At 38.3% G+C, this 22303-nt stretch overlaps 2 protein-coding genes across 14 annotated transcripts in view; both read right to left on the bottom strand.

Annotated features, from left to right (window-relative positions):
* Positions 1 to 9323, bottom strand: part of MCM9 (minichromosome maintenance 9 homologous recombination repair factor) — a 58427-nt gene extending 49104 nt beyond the window's left edge. For 4 of the 5 annotated variants that reach the window (XR_014795588.1, XM_084890580.1, XM_084890583.1 and 1 more), the window contains exons 1-4: positions 9014 to 9138; positions 6538 to 6856; positions 4713 to 5029; positions 3455 to 3536 (exon numbers count right to left, since the gene is read on the bottom strand). Coding sequence is in view for 4 of the 5 variants with exons in the window: in XM_084890580.1 (XP_084746706.1) it covers positions 3455 to 3536; positions 4713 to 5029; positions 6538 to 6841 (703 nt within the window). In the remaining variant the exon portion in view is untranslated. Of the gene's footprint in view, positions 1 to 3454; positions 3537 to 4712; positions 5030 to 6537; positions 6857 to 9013 lie in introns of all 5 variants that reach the window. The other variant, XM_084890581.1, reaches the window with a different exon arrangement.
* A 3720-nt stretch (positions 9324 to 13043) lies between these two features.
* Positions 13044 to 22303, bottom strand: part of FAM184A (family with sequence similarity 184 member A) — a 69367-nt gene continuing 60107 nt past the window's right edge. For 5 of the 9 annotated variants that reach the window (XM_084889932.1, XM_084889927.1, XM_084889930.1 and 2 more), the window contains 4 exons: positions 19966 to 20083; positions 17879 to 17983; positions 15020 to 15222; positions 13044 to 13398 (listed from right to left, as the gene is read on the bottom strand). In XM_084889932.1, the coding sequence (XP_084746058.1) occupies positions 13317 to 13398; positions 15020 to 15222; positions 17879 to 17983; positions 19966 to 20083 (508 nt within the window). In that variant the 3' untranslated portion in view covers positions 13044 to 13316. Of the gene's footprint in view, positions 13399 to 15019; positions 15223 to 15349; positions 15670 to 17878; positions 17984 to 19965; positions 20084 to 22303 lie in introns of those variants that run through there. The other 4 variants (XM_084889933.1, XM_084889929.1, XM_084889935.1 and 1 more) reach the window with 2 other exon arrangements.

Here is a 22303-nt window from a genome sequence, read left to right as displayed (position 1 = left end):
TCTTGAATAGGAATCAAATAAACACAAAGAAAGTATTTTATAGTTACTTTATTATGAATATTAAGTAAACAAAATAGTGAAAAATTATAAAATTCTTGTCTGCACCTACGGCACACCAGGCAACATCTCGCGGCACACTAGTGTGCCGCGGAACAGCAGTTGAAAAACGCTGCTTTAGCTAAATCTTCTCTAACTCCCTATAATGCCTTCCAAAATTATGTTTCATCTCTGGACTCTTATTTAATTTACGCACAGCTCCTTGTCCTGGTTCCTGAACCCTTCTAGATGCCGGATTAAGACCGTTGGCAGTTACCTAACTTGGCTAAGCCTATGTCTTGACCTACAAATGGGAATAATTATATTTATATCACAGGACTATAGTGATAATTAAGTCAAATAATGTTTGTAAATTAATAAAATATCTAGAAATATAAGTGCTCAATAAATATTAGCTATTATTATACTAAACCTAACCTTATGTTTGTAGAGCAATTGATACCTTAAAAGGCCTTCATATATACGTTTTGAATGGCAATTTCTGTGATCATCAGAACAATTATGGGGTACAAGTTACAATCCAAGTGAATACTCATTTTAGTTTTCTATGGTAAAAATTATAAACAATCTTATTTGCAGAAAGCTAAATTTCTTACTTTCATACAATCCAGTCACTTTGTGCTATTCTGTCTTCTGCAGTATATTTACTACTACAGCCATCCCCGTGAGACCCATCTCAGATCTGCTGCCCTGACAGCATTCAGCACATAACCACCAACTTTATTACTCTGAAACATCAGTTTGGGTTCCTAACTAGACTGCAAATTCCCAAAGGGCAAGGATTATGCCACTTATGTCTTCTCATATTTACAGAAGTTTATAGCTATGGATAAGTGAAAAAATAGCTGTTGACAGACTGCATCCATACATTCTTTTTTATTAGTGACATGTGAAAGAAAAATACCTTAAGGTCTTTTTTTCTATGTAGAAAGAATTCAGTTAGATGAAAGCTCTACCAAAGGATAATTTCATGTTCAGGCTAAGTTCATGTAAGCACTGCTTTACTGATCCAGACATTACAGATTTGGGTTAAAATCTAGAGGCCTATATGAACAAAGTACTCTGACACAGACTTGTCCATTTAGCAGGAAATCCATGATCAAAGCTGTTATTTCCTTAGTATACTGTTTAGACAACTATAAACTGTTAATATATTTGACATAAATTTCAAACTATGAGTTGGTGATTCTTGGATGATGGGGGAGTCTTTTGATAAAGAATTTCTAGATAATGAACTCTTTTATTTCCATACAATGTTTGCCTCATCACTTTAACATCAGCTCAGTAAATATTTTCTAAATGAGGCATTTGGAGAAATCGAAGGTTAAAAAAAGAGAAATGATGGAATTTGGCAAAATGAAACATTTTCTATCTGTCCTTAGGGGAGAACTGGAATGCGGCATACGAGATCAGGTATACCTGTTATTGCCCAACATATCCAACTGTGCTATTTATTTTTAGAGAAAAAGGGTGGTTTAGAGAAAATGGGGAATATTTAAAGCAGGTAAATTGAAAGGCAACTGCTGATATTCAGCTAAGATTTTGAAATCATTTCCATTTTCGGACCCACCTTCAATTTAACTTAAATGTTAAAAAAAGGGGGTGGAAATCGTTAGGCAATTTTTAGGTTAATTGTAATAGCAGTTAAGAAAGAGAAAGGATAAGCTCTCATTTCTCCTCACAGACAATGGTCCGGAAAGACCTGGGAATGAATGCAGGGAACAGAAGATGCTGAAGATGCTGGCTTAAGGAGACAGACTTCCATTCTCCTTTTCTTGAGTTGGAAACTGGAGCCTTAAAGAGAGCTGATGAAAGATTTGTAGCTCTGAGGATAACTTTGTTTGGGACTGAAAGTCTACAAATCCAAGACTCTCAAGCTCTATACCAGAGTCTTCTGTCAGTATGGAAAGATGACAGTGAGGGAGAAGAATGGATGAGGATACTTGTGTTGATATATGAAAAACATCAGGTACTTTGGTTAGACAAAGTTTTTGATTAAAACTTTAAGATGATCCCCTTGAAGGCAGTCTGCTTCTGTCTGTGATCTGTACCCTTTGCTGACCAGTGCCATGTCAATGTTAAGCCCTACCCTCTACCAACAGCTGAACAAAGCAACCCTTACTCTCTCATCATCAAGCGATCACCGACACAACCATTTAAAAAAACATACCAAATTTTACTAAGAATATCACTTATGATATTTAAACATGGTTCCTGCAAAAGACAGAATAGTATTTACTGCTTTGGTGGTACTGCTGGTTTACAAAACCTTCTAATATCTTTATCTTTCAAATAACACTTTTCCCTATCATTTTCTTTGTAAAAACAAAAATTTAAAAGTTAAAATAGGACACTTCCATTCTATATTAATCTTCGCCCTTCCACAAGTACTTTTTAAATTTGCTTCTTCCCAGGCTTCCCAGTGAGAAAAGAGGAGACAAAGTGAGTTGAGAGGGGCAAAGGAGAGCTTAGGAATTGTCTGTCTGGCCTAAATATCAAAGTAGAATTAAGAATGGCATCACAACAACCAGGCTTCTGGAGCCTCGGATTTTCAGAACAGCTCTGAGGCTCAGAGAGTCTATAATTTGCCTGGAATACTGTAGATCTTCGGATCATGAGGCCTAAGTAGCTAACAAGATGCTGCACATCCTCTGCTTAAACTCTCCATCATCCAAGGCCCATGCTGGACACTTCTGATTAATAGATACTGAGTCAAGTTTACCTTCCTGCACCTCCAGCCCACTGAATTATAGCTCTTCTGTAATTTCAATTCCATTTCTATATGACAATCTTCCAGCAAATAGAAGTTGGTTGTCATCTCTTTCCTGAGGCTTATCCATGCTAACCACCCAGAGTTCTTTCAGTTTGATTCCAGTTCCTTCCCAATTCAGGCAATTGGCTAGTGGAAACCCTGAGGACCTTCGGAGGACAGAAGACCAGCACAGAGTAGAGAGAAACAGTCACCTCCTTTCTTCTAGACACCATTCAGGCTGCACAGCATCTGACAGTCACAGCCTCCGATGCCCATCCCTCCTCGTTTCTGTTCTTATCTAGTTGCACACTAAAACCAACATTTTTAAAGCTGCTCCTGCGAAGCTATGATGCACTGAAGAGCGTCCCAGACTAGAGGTCCATAGATCTGGGTTCACATTCCAGTTCTGTAACTTAACTTTCCAAGGGACCGTAGGCAAGTCTTCATCTAGAAAATAAGCAGCTGGACTAGAGCGCTAAGCTCCAGCCCAGCTTCTTTCCTGCTATCCTGTCCCACCTCCAGGCCAGTCTCTGTTCTCAAGGTAGGCAATTAAGTCTCCACACTCACTCTTGGGAAAATAAAAATTGTTTTTTCCATATCAATATGTTAGGACCTCCTATGTAAGCTAAAAAAGTTAATTCTTACCAGATTTGCAAGTGTCTACTAAGTCATCTTCTAGGATAACCTTCATGGATCGTGGAATACTTCCAATAGCTAGCCTCTGAACCTAGCAAAGAAAAGAAAACAGATACTGAATATGCTTAAAAGTATGCTAAGTATTCTGAAGACTAGCAATTCTTGAAAATACCATTTATATTTCTATTGTATTGTAATATAATCTAATTATGACAGGGATTCACAGACTTTTCTTATAAATTGTGCATACTATCAGTTTTAATAATTCATTATAACTAAACTAAAATAAAAACACCAACATCTGGAAAACATCTGCAAATATAATCTACCTTGTGGATAGTCAAAATAATTCCAACTACTAAACATAATAATAAATTATATACCAAAAATAAAGAGGCAGTTCTTTCCTGATTTCTAGAAAGAAGACCTTGGATAAATCACTCAGTTCCTTTGATTATTCCTTAGAAACAGGACCCTGGTTTTATTCTACCTGAGCAAGTGCCCAGTAAAAAGACTCAATTTCCCAGGCTCCCTTGCAGCTAGGTGTGGTCATATGACTAAGTTCTGGCCAATAAGATGTAAGTAGACATGTTAAAGGAGATTTTGAAGACTACTTAAATGGACTCTTGGGTTACATGGCATGTGGTTTTGTCTATATTCCTTTTTCTGTTCTCTGACTAGGATACAGATTTGATTAAACTGTAGCTGCCATTCTGGAATATAGACAACCATAAAAATAAAAACCATGAGTTAAGAATGGTGTAGAAAGACAGAAGTCTAAATTCTTGACACCGAATAAGCCTTTGTGTTTAAGTGGCAAGTAAAATAAAAATCAGGTTCACTCTCATGTATGAAAGAGTGGCTATATATACATCATTTGGCATAGTAAATAAAAATTAGGCCTATGCCCTAAATCTGGCCCATTCCAATGTTTAATAACCAATTAAAGCCAATTAATTATCTCCTATCTCTTACTGAAGAACACACAGTTCGAACTTCTTAAATATTCACTTAATTTTAGCATAATATTAAGTCATTCCACAATCCTCTTGCCAATGCTCTACATAAAAAGATGTTTACTAGTATATAATGGTCACTAAAGACTAAATTCTGATATACATGCAACAGTTTCACACTTGATCTTCTACAAAATAATGACATAAGTTTCATTTGTAATCCGTTTTGTGTTCCCTAGTGCTGGCAATTTGCCCATAGCTAAATAATACTTGTACAAATTTGTAATTTTCTCATTGATTTGCTCATTTACCTGTTCCTGAATTTTGATTTCCTGATAATCTCTACACTTAGTTGGAGATGAAGACAAGTCTGAGAGGCAAGTGAATTTTGAAGAATCACAGCTCTCCAAGCTGGGACATGAAGAGGGGCGGCAGAAGGTATAATACTGCTCAAAGGCAGCCTTGACCGCAAATACATGCTTGCATTTGTTACACATGTAATCCCGCTCAAACTCCAGGATCTTCACCAGACTTGTTCGAATCACTGTCCCAGTGACAGATAGAAAGTGTCCCACATCCTTCGTTTTAGGGATGTGCTCCCTCACCAGCTCAGGACAAACTGGCAAACCTGAATAAGAAGAATAAGAAGAAACTACATCAACCTTCGCATTTGACTCCATGGAATATACTTTTCTCACATTTCCTGAGGAAGAAAGTATAATTTCAAGGGGGGAAAAAACTGTGTTTTACTTAAGAAAAAAAATCAGATGGAGTCAAGAAAATAGAAAATAATTCTATCAAATAACAATTATCAGTGGACTCACTTTAAAAGCACATATCTGGATGATATAATAACCAGGATTTAAAAAAGGATTCATTCTCTTAAGAGGGCTATCTCAGTAGGATCTAAATACAGTATATAATTATAACCACATTCAACAAAGAATATAATTATAACCAGTCACACATAAAATCAATGTATTACTCTTTGAGTAAACCACAATGCGAAGTGATAAAGAGATGGTTGCATAACGTTCAAATGCCACAATGCTAGAAGGCCATTGCTTTTCCAGTTAGAGTCAGGATTCATTAGTATGTAAGTCTGGGAGTGTTTCCAGTCCTTGAACTATCTAGAGGTTTACCCACAGCATTACTTTATCTTTTAAAAACCTGTGATTTTCACCATTAATAAAAAAGCAACTTGATAAGTGCAAAATGCCGAAGAAAATTTTTATGTGGAAATGCCCTTTCTCATGTTGGCTAAAGCATCTTTGGAGCAGAGCAATGCTGGCTGTGATAGTCAAAGGCTGCCTTCTAATAGGTTTATCAAGGTAGCATTCGTTACATTGGTTCATGTCACATGGTCCGTTGCCTGGGCTTCAGAATTTAGTAGCTCTGAAACCTGATAAGTATGCACACAGAAAACAGATCTGTCAAATTTGCCAAGCTCATGAGAAATAATCATAACAGGTATTATTATCCTCTAAGTATCTATGGCTCGCACATTTTCCCTCTGAGAATATATCTACTCTGAAAGCCAAATATAATAATAATCAGAAGGTCGTTTGGGAAGCATGAGATTTGTGTGTTTTGTTTTTTTTAAAGCAAATTAGCCAGATGAGCTGAATGCTTAAGGTACCAGATTACATTAGTTTAGTGTTGCAGGTTACAAGTCCACAGATACTCGACATCTCTGTTGCTTGCTGAGACTTGCTTCCATATACTATGTACTATAGAAGCATGGCGGACACTGCCAACATTTGCCACTATGACTTCTTTTTCTGTGCTTCCAAGACTGACTTGCCCACTCTCTAATGAAAATATTCTGTATTTATATTAACGTAGAATGTATCATACTTTGCCAATGAGGGTCCATACTTTTGCTTAGAATAATTTTTGTATATCTCTTTAAATTGTGTTGCCTTTACAATTTAACTCTCAGAAAACAAACTTATTTCCAAATTTCTGTGAAATGCTTTATGAAAAACCCCCTGGTGCTATATCAACTGCATAATAAAAATATTTTTAAGTACAAATAACAATTATTTTTTAGTACTATATATTCAATATGTGTTAAGGTTTCTCAAAAGTCTTCCAAAGAGAATAAGATGGCAATAAAATTCTTAAATGATTCACCTGATATCCTGGCATGAAGATTCTGCTTCATGGAGACACCGTCGGGCTGAGAAAGGGACTCAAGAATTGTCATGGCTGATCTTCTCAGTGAATTATCAAACACAGTTAGTACTTCATTGGGGAAGGCATTGAAATACTCCCCAATTTCCATGTTGGTCTCAAAAAGGGTCATGGCATTAACCACAACTGGGTAATGAGCATCTTCATCTCCTTCCTTCAGGATTAGGAGAATCTCGTTCTTATGGTATTCTGAAACATATGACTCAAACACTTGGCCAACCAGTGCAATTTGGTCACTATTCATCTTGAATCTAGGTAACTAAAGAAAAAAAGAAAGAAGTGTGTTATACCTTTGTTGCTAGATTTACACACAAATTAACAAAAAATGCGTGGTTCTAAATCATCCTGACTTTAGGTCACACTATAATCTCAAAATACTAACTGAATTTACATTTTAATTAGATCTAAATTATCTGTTATTTGGTAAGTGTATTATTTTTTAAGTGGGTAAAGAATTATGTTGTTACTGATTACCAACTCCAAAATAGTCCAATGTCTTTCCCATTTCTTTTCCCAAAACTTCTTCCTAATTAACTCTAGATTATGTACTAAAAGGTCCTTGCCTTTCCTTTAACTAATTTCCACACATACACTTGTTCTCAAGTATAAGATCTTAAGTACCAGTCTTTTGGCTAAAGTTTCTCCTGGTAGAGTTCTTTGCAAGCCTCCTGCTTCTGGGTTTTATTCATATGAAGAACATCTCTCTCTCTCTCTCCTTCTCTGTCTCTGTAATTACACACACATAGACACACCCATGCATGCATGCAGAACATACACTACTATTCAGATTGATCACCAGTTATGGCTTGAATAGTTATTAGACTGGCTTTAAAAATTTCAGTTTGGAGGTGAATTTATTTCCTATTTTCTCTTTCTGTTCCTGGAAAATTATTGGCTTCAGGGAAAAAAAAAAAAAAAAAAAAAAAAAAAAAGCCATCAAGAGTGTAAAAAAACCCAAAAACCTAGATAAATAAGTACAGCATATACAGTATATTTTATTACATCACCTATCCTATTCTCCTGGTAATGAGTTTTTAATTGTATCTACAGATTAAAAGGGTACCTACCCCATTCTGTGTTTATGTACACACACAGATACCTCCCACATACAAGGCCCTATGCTTTGAAATAAAAGCACAGTTAAAAGGTTCTATATCCCCTCAGAGAACTAAGGGATAGATCAATATAATAGCACTCCAACAGTGGTAAAAATGCAATATGAATAGGAACACAACGGAGAAAAGGATTAAACTTAAATGGGGTGACAATCCCAAATAAACTGTCTAAACTTGATCTTTTAAGACACTTTATTTGGTTTGGAAACAGAGAGAGAACATGGGAGAACAAGTGTACATTAATGTGACATTTCATTCAACTAACATTGACTGCTCTAGGCTCTATAACAGAAGAGATGTTTAAAGAAATCTGACAACTACAGGATGCCAATGATAGATTAACCAATGAGTATATGTATATTAGGGCCATTGCAATGGTAAGTAATTTATTTGGGTTAGGTAATCTACACTGAGCCAAGTGTAAAGCAGACAAAGCATCTGGAAGAAAATATACAGTGTTTCCATGACGTAGCCTTTGCTTTAACAAACAAACAAACAAACAAACAAACAAACTGTATTCCCAAGAGTGGCTACAAAAGAACCTTTAAGATTCTATGAATGCATATTAAATGTGGAAGCCACAAGTGTAGCAATTTAAAAGACAGCTCCACACAGGGCGGGCAGGGGGCAGCCACAGAATCCATGATCCAAATTCAGGTCAGATTAAATCTCGCCTAGTCTTTTTTTAAACAGAGCATCTTCTTTTAAAATAACATTCCTTTTCAGTAACGGTGCAAAACTGATCAATTGTTTCTAAGCAGACTGCTAACCCGATGAATGTTATACCCACCCCGATGGATACACTGGAGACACTTATTCTTTTGTAACTTTCAAGTCCCCTGGCCGGTTTCTTATTGAACTATGTAAGGTTAAAATACAATTAAAACCAGGAAGGTGAGTCAGTGGGGACCACTAGCTGGTTCCCCGGGAAGCATCGCCGCCGGGCTGCACCAGCCGGAAGCCTCGCCCCTCGTGGAGCCACGCCCCCTCGCCTGGGCGGGCCGCACCTGCCTGGAGCCCCGCCCCCTCGCCTAGGCCCCGCCCCCGCCCGCCCGCTGCTCAGCCCGGTGCCCGCGAGCCGCCGGGCAAACGTGATCGCGCCGCTCCCGGGGCCGCCGTCCGCACACTGGGATCTCCCGACGCGGCCCTGACCTCTAGCGCCTGGGCCGGTCCCTGGCGCTCCGGGCTCGGCTCCCGGGCAGCTCGGGCACCGGCCCGCCAGGAGTTGAACAGTTTTGAACTAAGCAGACCGGAGTGGGGGGAGAAAACATAAACACGGCGAGGCGGCGGCTGTCACTTACGGGCGAGCGCGCAGCGTCAGAAGTCACTCGGGGGGCGCTGCTCCCGAGGCGCAGGGCCACGGGGAGCTCCGATCTGGCGGCGGCGGTGGCATGCCGCCGGCCCGGAGCGCGAGCAGGCCGGCGGGGGCGGGGGCGGGGCGCGGCGCGCACGCGGGGCCGCCGGAGCAGACGCCGCCGGCCGCGGGGGCGCGCAGGCTCCGGAGGGCCGGCCTCGCGCGAGTGCGAAACGCGCGACGCGAGGAGCGGCTCGGCCGGGCCCGCGCTCCCGACGGGCGCCGGGCCGCGCACCGCCCCACTTCGCGCAGCTCCGGCGGCTCTTCCGGGACGCGAGGGGGCGGGGCTCAGCGGGAGGGGCGGGGCCAGAGGATCTGGGTGGAGCAGGGAGTGGACGGGGCGCAGTAAGCGGCGTGGGGCCAGGAGGGCCCGGGGTGGAGCCGAGTATGGGCGGGGCCGAGGAGTCCAGGGGCGGGGCCGACAGAGTTTGGGTCCCAGGTGGAACGGGAAGGTGTGTGGTGCTGCAGACAATGCATAATTTTTTTTTTAATTTAAATATATTTTATTGATTTTTTTTTTTTTTATAGAGAGAAAGGGAGAGGGATAGAGTTAGAAAGTCGATGGGAGAAAAACATCATGGATCAGCTGCCTCCTGCACATTTCCCATAGAGGATGTGCCCTCAACCAAGGTACATGCCCTTGATTGGAATCGAACCCTGAACCTTTCAGTCCACAGCCTGATGCTCTATCCACTGAGCCATATCGGCTAGGGCTGCATTACTCTTTTGCTCTAAGAACTCTACCAAAGCCAAAGCCACGAAAATGTTTCTCCTGTGTCTTCTAGAAGTTTTGGAGGATTTTATGTTTAGGCCTATTGAGAGCTAATTTTTGTACTAGCACATGTGAAAATACGATCTTAGGTAACTTCTTTTGCCTATGGGTAGCTAGCGCCATTTCTTGAAAGAGCTAACCTTTTCCCATTGAAAAAACCTTTGCATTTATGTGAAAAATAGTTGTCCTTATACGTGTGTTATAAGACTTTCCTATTCTGTGGCCATATATCTGTCTTATCCTTACAAAAATATCACATTGTTTTTGATTACTGTAGCTTTATAAGGAGTCAAAATCAGATAGTGTTTGGTATTCAATTTTGTTCTTTTTCAAAGCTGTTTGGAATTTTGTGTTTCTGTATGAAACTCAAAACCAGTTTGTCACTTTCTGTTAAAAAGCTGGGATTTTTTGTTGCAGTTGCAATAGCCTCTGTAGGTCAATATAGGAAGATTTTACATGTCAATAATATTGAGTCATATGCCCTTTGAACAAAGTAGACCTCACTATTTATTTAGGTGTTAAGTAACTCTCAATAATGTGACTTTTTGTTAAACCTATCTCTAACTCAGATTTGCCCATAAAGGTATGCGGAAGGGGGAAATCATATAATACTTGTGGATGTAAATGATATTTTCAATTTCAATTTCTGATTGTTCTTTTCTAGTATGTAGAAAGCCAATTGAACTTTTAAAATTTGGGGTTTTTTTAATAAAAAATAATAAACTTACGTTTTCAGAGTTTTAGGTTCACAGCAAAATTGAGCAGAAAGTACAGACGGTTCTCATGTATCCACTGTCCCCACACACCAACTTTCCCCACTCCTGACATCTGCTTACCAGAGTGGTGCTTTAGTTACAATGGATGAACCCACACTGACATGGTTATCACCCAGAGTTCATGGTCTACAGTAGTTCCACTGTTGGTGGTGTACATTCTGTGGGTTCTGACAGATGTACAATAACATGTATACACTATTGTGGTAGATAGAATAGCTTCATTGCCCTAAAAATCTTTTGTGTTCTGTTCATCCCTCCCTCCCATCTAACCGCTAACAACAACTGATCTTTTTGGAGTCATCATAATTTTGCCTTTTCCAAGATGTCCTATAGTTGAAGTCATACAGTAGCCTTTCAGATTGGCTTCTTTCACTTAGAAATATGCATCTGAGGCTCCTCCGTGTCTTTTCATGGCTTTTCCATTATCTGCAGGTAGCACACTTTACCCACTCACCTACTGAAAGACACCTTGGCTGCTTCCAAGCGTTGCCAGTTATGGAGAAAGCTGCTATATATACCCATGAGCAGGCTTTGGTGCAGATAAGTTTTGAATTCCTTTGGGTAAGTACCAAGGAATATGACTGCTGGCACATATGGTATAGTTTTGTAAGAAACCACCAAATTGTTTTCCAATGTGGCGGTACCATATTGTATCCCACCAGCAATGAATGAGAATTCCTGTTGTTCCACATGCTCTCTTGCATTCGGTGTTGTCAGTGTTTTGGATTTTGGTCATTCTGATTCTAAAAGGTGTTTCATTGTTGTTTTATGTTGCATTTCTCCGATGACATAAGATGTTGAACATCTTTTCATATGCTTATTTTTATCTCTATATTTTCTCTGGTGAGGTGCTATTCCAGGTCTTTTGCCCATTTTATTTTATTTTTTTGTTTGTTTATTTATTCATTGTTAGTCATCACCTGAAGATATTTTTCTATTGATTTTTAGAGCAAGTGGAAGGGAGGGGGAGAGTAAGAAACATCAAGATGAGAGAGACACATTGAAGGAAGTCGTGGCTGGGGATCGAGCATACAACCAAGGTATGTGCCCTTAACCGGAATTGAATCTGGGACTTGGGACCTGGGAGCCTTCAGCCGATGCTCTATCCACTGGACAAAACTGACTAGGGCCTTTTTTGCCCATTTTTAAATCAGGTTGATTTTTTTTCTTGTTGAGTTTTTAAGAGTACTTTGTCAGATATGCCTTGCAAATATTACAAGTTTGATAAGCTGTGGCCTTCTCATTTTCTTGACATTGTTTTTCACAGAGCAGATTTTAAAAATATATATATATATTTTATTGATTTTTCACAAAGAGGAAGGGAGAGGGATAGAGAGCTAGAAACATCAATGAGAGAGAAACATCGACCAACTGCCTCCTGCACATCCCACACCAGGGATGTGCCCGCAACCAATGTACATGCCCTTGACCGGAATCAAACCTGGGACCTTTCAATCCTCACACCACCACTCTATCCACTGAGCCAAACCGATTTCAGCAGAGCAGATTTTTAATTTTAATCAAGTCCAGCTTATCAATTGTTTCTTTCATGGATTGTGCATTTGATGGTGTTTTTAAGAAGTCATCACCAAACCAAGGTATCAGGGTTTTTCCTATGTTTAAGAATTTGCAGTTTTGTGTTTAACACTTAAATCTATAATACTCCTTGAGTTTTGTTTTTTTTTTTTTTTGTTTTTTTTTTTTGTAAAGAGTGTGAGATATGTGTCTAGTGTGTCAGTTTGTAAAAATTTGCAACTTTATTGCATTTTTATTGTTTTTAATAGTTTGTGGAGTCTTTAGGGCTTTCTTTTTTTATGGTTCAAGAGTCAGGTAGATCTTTAAGCATTTTTCTTTTCTTTTTTTATTGATTTCAAAGAGGAAGGGAGAGGGAGAGAGAGACAGAAACATCAGTGACGAGACAGAATCATTGATCAGTTGCCTGTTGCATGCCCCCTACTGGCGATTATGCCCAAACCTGGGCATGTGTCCTGATCTGGAATCTAACTGTGACCTCCTGGTTCATGGATAGATGCTCAACCACTGAGCCACACCAGCCAGGCTAGGGTTTCTGTATATAGAATCATATTACCTGTAAATGGAGACAGTTTTACTTCTTCATTCCCAATTTGGGAATGTGTTTGGAATTATTCTCTCTTGTTCAGTTTTTTGGAAGAAGTTGAGAAGGACTGGAATAGCCTTGCAAGTTTAGAGAACAGTTTAATTATAGCTATATATAATAATGGAACAAATTAAGATGAAATATTTGTCCCTCCTGATTTTGTTACGATATTGAAACCAAATAATTTAAGTATTTTAAAATTATCGTGCAGTAAAACTTTTTGGCACGTCTTACCTGGAATCAAGATGTATTTAAAAACTTAAATAAACTTACTTGAAAAGAAATGAAAAACATAAAATGCAGAGCATCATTATTTGTTCTAACAAAATTTATTATGCAGTAATTACAAAGGTTAAAGACTCTTCCATCTCAAATAAAAATAACTATTATAATTACACACATAACATAGTACCTTATAAGAATGATTCCGATAAATACCATAGGAAATACAGTGCATTTTCAGATCAGAGAGACAAATGCTTTCTCGTTCACAGTGTTTGACAGAGGAAGGCCTACTCGCATAGTGGCCCTAAGGTCATGCTCTTAGGAACAGTCCACACAGAGCGGAGCCGACCCAATTCCTTCAGAATGTGAAGTACCGGGCAAACCACTCCTGGCGCTGGGGGTCTGGAGAAGCCACCGGGGAAGCTTCACTCTGGGGAGGACTGAATTCATAAAGAGAGAGACATGTAACCCAGCAGCAAGCTGTTTTGCAAAAGGAAGGGCAAAGCACATAAAACAGCAGTGTAAGTGACCCCCAAGGGGCTCCCTAGGTAGATGTGTGTTAAAGGATCGCTACTTTTCTACCCTAGATTCGGTTCTCCACGCCATGGGGTCTGAGAGGGCACCAGCAGCTCGGGTGAAGTCAGGTCAGGAGGAGCCACGTCACAATTAAAAACAAAAATAAAAAAACAAATAGTTGAGGGAAATAATATCACCTCCTTTGAATAAAAAATAAATAAAAAAATTCAGGCGTGGTGGGGAATAAGAGAGAACAAGATAACATCCCTCTCTCTCAGTGTCTTTTCTCTTTTGGCTAATTTCAGAATCTGGCACTTGCTTTTTACAGATGTGTGCATAAATACAACTAAAGTAAATAACGAAACCACAGTATAGTGTTTCTACTACCGGTATAGATTTATATTAAACTCTCACTTCATAATTCCATATGCAAATGCTCTAAGCAGGGGAAAAGGAGTGCATTAAAACGTCACTTTCCCCTCCACCTTCAAAGCTCTATAATTTATACTTATCTTAAGTCAAACTAAAGATGCTTTGGGCTGGTTGAGGAAATAAAAGGATCCCTACCGTCTCTGGGGGAAATTACAAGGCACGCAACAACGTGTATGGCAACTCCAGCAGTCATGTTCCTTGAGCTCATGCACATGCATCTTACTGATACCTGAGCGCACCCATGCACAGGGGGAAATAAGCAACACAAAATATTTAGCTGCAGACACATCCAAAGGTTAACCTATTTTTTTTCTATTTAAAATAGTCATTAACTATGTCATTAGTCACTTAACCTAGAAAAAGATAGTCTACCTGTCAGACTAATGATGCTGCTGAGAATCATTAAAAATAAGTTAAAAGTGAATAAATTTAAAGCAGCACATAATCAGTAATAATAAGGAAGCATAAAACGACAGTACCTTCTGACTTTAATCTTTAATGGATAAATAATTGGATTTCATTTAAATTTTATTCATTAATACACTTAATCAACACCTCTGAGATAACTTAAGATTGGAATGCCAATTATAAACACTGTTTTTTCTAGATTTATTTTTTGTTTATGTATATCATTAAGTTCCCAGAGCTTACATATTTTTTATTTGGACAATAAGCCTGTGTGTTTATAAGTAAGCCTGGTAAACAAGAAAGGGAAAAAAAATAAACATATAACACAAGAAACAGAAACCAATAAAAGCCGCTAAATTAAAACAAATTTTAAGTTCTCTAATAAGGATGGATTGTTAATGAAAAATCAGTGACAACACTAAAAATGAAGCAAGAGTCCATAAATATTAAAATTCTAAGCATGTGAATTACATCAACACCTCTTCACGCATTTAGAAGATTGACTAACAAATTGGGGGGGAAAATCCTTTTAAAAATCAAAAAAGAGTTCTCTAGAGAGGTGATCAATGTATTTTGAAAATATTTCACAGTATTTTCCTAGGCTGTTCTTAAAGTAGTAGATTTCTACAATGTAAGAAGATAAATTTCTCAAGTTAAAGAAAAAAAAGGAAAGAAAAAAAAAACCACTGGTGAGACGGGGCTCACCTCAAAAATGCCTTGGGCTCTTTGGGTGGCACTGGCTGTGGAAGTGGCTTGCTGCTGTTGAACTCAATATCGTGGACGGGAGAATTAGGAATGGGATCCAGGCGGTTAGGATGTCCATTGCCCACTCCACCAGATTCCAGAGCACTTAGATTGGGAACACTCACAAACCTGTTTGTTGGTGACTTATCATTCTTCTTCTTTTGCTGCATTAAAAATAATACATGTGAGGACGGTCCCTGCACAAGGACAAGTGAGAGAAGAGGAATCACAGAAGATATAAATTTGGCATGGGAACGTTTTGGAAGCTTTCTGCTAAACTGGGATGTTAACATGAACCAGTGTGACCCAAACTGTGGTCTGGGGATCCTGGGGGGTGTTCTTTATCTACATGGAATCCTCACGGACAGACATGCTGTCAGGACAGAAGGAGTGAGGAAGGAACAGTCAGGGAAGGTTCATGGGGAAAGGAGGAGGCGGTGGAAAGAACGCCAAGTGGAAACGAATACTGGGAGGAAAAGGGGGGGAAAGAGGAGGTCTTTCAGATAGCACGAGGATTTGGGCTAAAATTAGGAGAAGGTATAAAATTAAGCATAATAGTAAGAGAGAGTCCTGTGAACTTTAGCCATCTGTCAGAAGGAGGCAGTCCTTGCCTGGAAAAAAAGGGAATGAGAAAATGCTTGGCAATACAGTTTGAAACAAACCTCGTATTTCTACTTAAGATCTAAAGTTGACTTAGAGAAAGAGAAATAATTTGGTTTTATATTTAATGCACCATCTTTCTGAAGAGAGAACATTAAATCTGCATAATTAAGTCTCCTTTCCCAATTAACTGGATCACAATCTTTTAGAAAAAATTAAAGTTTATAAAACAAATCAATTTTTAAATTTTTAATTGTTCTTTAAAATAAACAGATGAAATGGGGAATACAATAGCAGATTATCAAAATGGATCAGCTTGGCCCTAGCTGGTTTGGCTCAGTGGGTAAACCTTGGCCTATGGACTGAATGGTTCCAGGTTCAATTCCAGTCGAGGGCACATGCCTGGGTTGTAGGCTCAGTCCCCAGTGGGGGGCGTGCAAGAGGCAGACAATCAGTGATTCTCTCTCATCACTGATGTGTATGTGTCTCTCTCTCTTTTCCTCTCTGAAATCAATAAAAAAAATATATATTAAAAAATTATCAGCTTGTAAATCATTAACTCTAGTCTGTTTTATTCACACCTCTAGAATCAATGAACATCATCTAACTATGCAAAATAAAAATTAACATGTAAAATACTTACAAATATTCCCATATTTTACTAATTAAATGTATGAAAAAATATTGGAAATGATTCCAGAGGTTGGGAAAAATACAATTAATAGATAAGATGGCCCTTTTCCTTTACCTACAAAGTAATAATCTCACTATCTAGACATTGTCCTCTATATCATAGTCTGTAACCACAGAGTCTCTGATAAGGAGCCTATGTTAGTATAACTGAAAAAGAAAGAATAATGTTTTCTTCAGAACTATTTGTGGAAACTGAAGTCACTCTTAGGAGTCAAAAATAATTTGAAAGTTCTGAGAGGTATATCTTTTGCATTTTCTTCTTCCAGTCACCAAAGGGCATAATTAAACCTACTGAAGATTTCTATTTTAAGAAATCAAAGGTATCGTTGATAAAGTTCTATAGTAATTGTTTTGTAGCTACAAACTTAATTCCAGTGAACAATAAATAAAATATTTCGAGTATATCTTGTTTCAACAAGTCTCCTAAGCTTGCTTTATAATTAAAAACTTACTTCACCCTAAATTATGAACTTAAAAGTAAAACTGACTATATTCATTCATTCACCAATTACTTATTGCGAGCCTTCTATGTGCCAGGCAGTATTTTATGGAGATATAGCTATAAGACTCCCTAATTCAGTCATTCTATTTTATGAAACATCTACTAGTAAGTTTAAAGTTTGAAAGCTTTAATTGGTGAAAGGACACATTCCATGTTTTTAACAGAAATTTTATGGGCTTTGAAAACAAAAATTTCTGACATATAGCCTGACATACCTAAATTAGGCATGATGTGCAAATTAATAAAATCCACATTAAATAATAGCTTTAGCACTAGCACTTTTGCCAAAATATATGTAATCCTATGAAGCTAATATACATAACTATGTGTTCCTTATTACTTGCTTTCACCACTAGAATAATTTTGGTGTCTTACAGGTAACAGGATGAAATTTTGCAACTGGACAGATATTTACTGACTTCCCATTATACCCAAAGCACTATGATGGGAGCCATAGGAAGCTGAGGTACAAAGATGTATGACTTAGTCATGTCCATTTCATTTGTCTCTAAGGCTCTTCTATCCTAAAAGAGTAAATAAAGGGTCAGAATAGGCTATGTTCCATTTTAATTGCTAAGGACAAGACGTAAAACTGAGAAAAGTAAAGTCTTTCTCTGACAGTTGGTCCAACCCAATGTCCTTTAAGATGGCAGGCCTTACTGAGGGGGAGCTGTTGGGTACAGGGTTGGAGGGTCCCCCAGAGGCTGGTGAGCACTAGAAAATGACAAGAAGTTATCTTGGGGAGCCTTAGAGGACAGTTGTTTTTTTAAGAGATATGAAAAACAAAATGATAGCACCAAAGTTTTATAATATTAAAAAAATGTTATTTTAAGGAGCATTATCAACAAATAAATGAATATTATTGCAGTCTCATGCTGAAAATGAATACATAAAGCTTTCATAGATTTCAGTCCTAGATGATTAAATTTAAGAAAATTTATTTTGGAAGGTTTAGCCTATGCTACTCTAAATATCTTATCAAGTTTTAAACCATATCCCTATTTCACAGTGTGTACGGCACATACCTTAGCCAATGGATTAATAACACCAACGGTAGGACTTGAATTAAACATTTTGTTGAAGTTAGTTTCTCGATTGACTAATTCCAGCTGATAAAATTTATTATCCTCCTATGCAAAAGAATTACAAACATCTCTTAAACATTTTTCTAGTGAATGTTTAACAACTTTAATTGTTCAAATGCCATTTCATCCAAAATTTAATAAAAACCTGAATGAAGATTTGTATACCTTGCTCAAAAGATTTCTTAACCCGATTGCCAGTGTCTTAAAGACTGCTGGTGGGTCAGTTTTCAACATCTTTCAAATGCCATGCTCCGGCTCTCTTCTCTGCCCTTTGTTACCTTTTCCCTTAAGGCGGGGTCTAAATGTTTTACGTGTTCCCATCTCCGTTGCAAAGGGCTGACTGTGCAGTGCGGGCCAGCTTAACCTGCGTTGGTGGAGCTGTGTGCATGGTTGAGTTGTTTCTACACGTGAAGATGAAACTAGAATGTAGTATTGCTCTTGAGTATTGTAAAGACAGTTGATCTTGTCTAAGCTCCTCTCTGAGACATCCATGTAGGAAGACAGTTGAAAGCACAGACAGAGACAGAGTGAACAGCCCGTACAGAGACAGACACTTTGCCTTTGTCCTCACCAACAGCATGGGCTACCTGAAGAACCAGCCGGGTGGGAGAAAACATAAGGAAATGGGACAGTGTGAGATGTAGGAGTGTGCTCTAGGAGGACTGGATTCTTCAGCTCTCTCTTAGTTACCACTGTCATTTTCATCACTCACTTTAGCCCACGTGCCTCTTCATCCGCGGAATCGGGGTGTAGTGGGAAGAGAGCGGAACAACCCTCGGCTAGATGCCTGGTTTTGTCACCAACTGTGTTGCTTTGGAAAGTTACTCTACTCTTTGAAGTCTAAGACCTCTCCTGCTGTGAGGGAAAAGTACAATTTTATCTGTAACACTCTGGAAGAGCCGGAAAATCAATAGCTATTTCTATGGAGCACAGATGAAATGTATGTGATGCACTTGCTAATTGGGTGCCTGGAATGTAAGGTAATTTTCCATGAGCCTACTGCCTTCGGACAGAACAATCTGTGAGGGGTGGCCCTACTCACAGTGCCTGGGGACCTGGGCGGTTAATGTGTAGAAGCAGCATGGCACACGCTCTATCTTCCCAATGCCTGCTCCTGGGCTCACCCAGAGACCCCATTCACTGCCTGCTGCTGTTGGCAGGAACTTCTAAGCCTAGACAACAGACTCGTTGTTATCTAGGTGTAGATGCTAAAAGAGATATGTTAAGGGGAAAGGACTTCAGAAATAAGTGCTCTTAGGCTCTCTTTGCACACTAATGTCCAAAGTTTTTAGTTGAAGGGATCGATGAGCAAACAGAATGATTAGTATTCAATATCTAGTTTACTCTGAAAGATTTCTCATGTCAGAGGCAGTAAAAGGCACATGTCAATTGCTGGTCAGAACACATAATTTTAGAAGGCTCTGAAATGTTTTATGAGTTTTAAGATGTTCGTGTACTTTTTATCCTTAAGGAAATAATGGTTTTAACGGAAACAGTGTATTTGTCAAGTTTGTATTTTCTTCCCTGATGGATTTCTCAGAACCCCTAACACCTAAATGTGAACCGAGACTCTTCAAGAGAGAGCCTGTAGCTTAGTCTTTATCATGACACCTTTTGTCCATGGGAACAGGGTTTCATGGAACACAGTTTAGGAAATTACCTGACTAACCTACAAGTGTACAATGCAGACGAATGCATGAATGCGCTAGTCTTTCCTATCCAATTCTAATTCTGCATGTATAATACAGACACTTCAATAGTATATTAACTATACACTGACAATGACATATTATTAAACATTTGATATGCACTAAAAATACTGAAAAAGGAAGCACCAAATTTAAATGTTAAAATTACTTAGAGTTTCTTTCCCTTGTTCATAACATTTTAATAAACTTTCAAACACAATGCACATAGTTTATACTTCCAATTTTTGTTTAGCATTACTTTAAAATATTTCCCCATGTTTTCCCAGTCAACAGTGTATTGATTTGCTACATGGTTACACCAAAAACAAAATGTCTTACAATTAGTTTCTTTATGACATGGTCTCTTTCTGTAAGCATGGCTCTTAATTCTGTAATCATCTGTAAATCTTCTGGTCTTGACTCTCTTATTAGATATTTTTCTTCCATTTCTTCTAGTCTAAAAACAAGAAAATCTTTAGCTCAGTATGATGATTTGGTAATACCTACAGTTTTTCATATTAGTCCAGTTGAATACACACAAAAACTAAAAACCAAAACTTTTCCCTTAAAATTTTAGAGGGTAATGATAGGACTGTTTCAAGAACTAAAGCATTATTTAAAACCCTCCAGGGTTAGATGATATTTAAGGCTTTGCTGTGTACTTTTTTGATAATTCATTCATTTTATGCCATTCCATAAGGGGTTGAGGTAAAGTAAGCTCTGCAGAAGAAACGATATGCTGAATGCTACCAAATTAGCTGGAAATGCAGGCTTCGTATTAGGACCTACCACAAACACAATATTGTGTTATGACATAAGGCTTGGTAACATATACAAAGGGGACAAGAAAAAAAAAATACAGAGGAAAGGGAAACAAGGGACACACATATGAAATCATCCCTTCCTGGTCTATAAGAAGTTCAGTTTTAAAATGCTGTTATCAGCTAATCCATAAGAACTGTAAAAAAGGGTTATCAGGTAAGAGAACTGCATGTCCTTTGAGGCCTAGTCTGCGGATTTGAAATGACAAGGTAACTGGGCCAAAGGCACTGAAGACTAGAATAGAGGCTGCATTTAGGAGCAGAGGAGACATGGACCCTGAAGGGTCTAAAATTTCAGAACAGGGTAGAATTCAGAAGATACAAATGAAAACTGCTGGCTTAGTTTGGGGAAAGCACTTTCAACTTTAGAAATTTTAAATAATTAGAACAATTAAAAATCATTATTGTTTTTAGGATAAAACTTAAGCTCAAAAAATTATGGTTAATGAAGATTCACAGGAAAATGTATTCACTCAATAGGATGTATTTGTAGATAATCTGTCTTCAAGGAACTGGTGACCCATGCCCATCCCCTAATTCGAGAGCCGTATCAGAATCTCTGTATTTTAGTGATTTCAGGAAACTCCTCCACTAACTCAGCCCAACCTACGGGTGTGGAGATAACATATTTGGCCCCCTATCCAGTCCCATAGCTAAAGTTCTAATTTTAGATGAGGTGGGGAGGAGTGAGGGTGACAAGAGTTGTGGGTTAGGAAGTAACAGCCTCAAGATTAAGTGGGACTTTATCAGTTCAGAGTGAGGTTCCACTATCTCTATTTTTGTTCTTTGTGACAATGCATAATGAGTGGAAAATGTGACCCACTGAGCTCACATAAAATGACCCTGCTTATATCACAATATGGCATTTTATGGACAAAACGTTTATATTTTATGCGCAAAGGTTTTAAGAAGCTTGAGAAACCAAAGAAAAAGGCATTGGGTTTAACACTGGAGTAGCCACAAGATGTCACTGGAGTACTTTCCTTATCATTAAAAGCAAGGTAACAAGAACTACTTGCTGCTGAATAAGAATACTTGGTTGTTAATGGTCACTAACACCCCCCTCCACACACACACACACACACACACACACACACACACACACTAAATTTATGCCTATCTTTGGTTCTAATACAGCGATAATCAACCTTTTTCACCTCATGGCACACATAAACTAATTGCTAAAATTCTGCAGCACACCAAAATATGTATTATTTTTCTGCTGATCTGACAAAAAAAAATAGGTATCATTTTGATTCATTTGCACAGAACTCCTATTGTTGTGTTGCCTGTTGTCATTATTTTATTTGCCAATCTAAGGGAAAAGAGGTCAGTGTTCCTGACTAAATAGTTAGGTATTGCATGTTTTAAAAATTCCTTGTAGCACACTGTTGAAAATCGCTGATCTAGAACAATAAGAAGGTAGTCTAAAATCAGTTACAATTCCTAAGCTACCATTTTGCATAATAAAGGTCTGCTCTGAACCTAAATTCTAATATTTGTTTTCATTTAGCTTAAACATTCTTTACCTACAAAATTATCAATTCATCTTCTCCACAAAATACCCTTACATCATCAATTTTTTTTCCAGATAGCTGGATATTAAAGGGAAAAAATAATTCATTAAATTAGAGAGACAGAATCAACATAAACACAAATGGGAAAGCATTAAAGGAGAAAACAAGTAATGTGACATAGATTTAACTTCCAAGAATCCTTCCAAAATTATTAGTCTTCTGAAATTCTAATAGGAAAAACATTTGGTCCTATTTTGATACCACTTCAAGTCAACACTAGTCAACATGTTAACTTTTTTCACTTGCCTCATACAACATTCTTAGCCGGCATTGCTTCCC

Source organism: Pipistrellus hanaki (assembly GCF_964339955.1).
Source record: "Pipistrellus hanaki genome assembly, chromosome: 7".
Classification (NCBI taxonomy): domain Eukaryota; kingdom Metazoa; phylum Chordata; class Mammalia; order Chiroptera; family Vespertilionidae; genus Pipistrellus; species Pipistrellus hanaki.
This window is presented reverse-complemented; position numbering and strand designations above follow the sequence as displayed.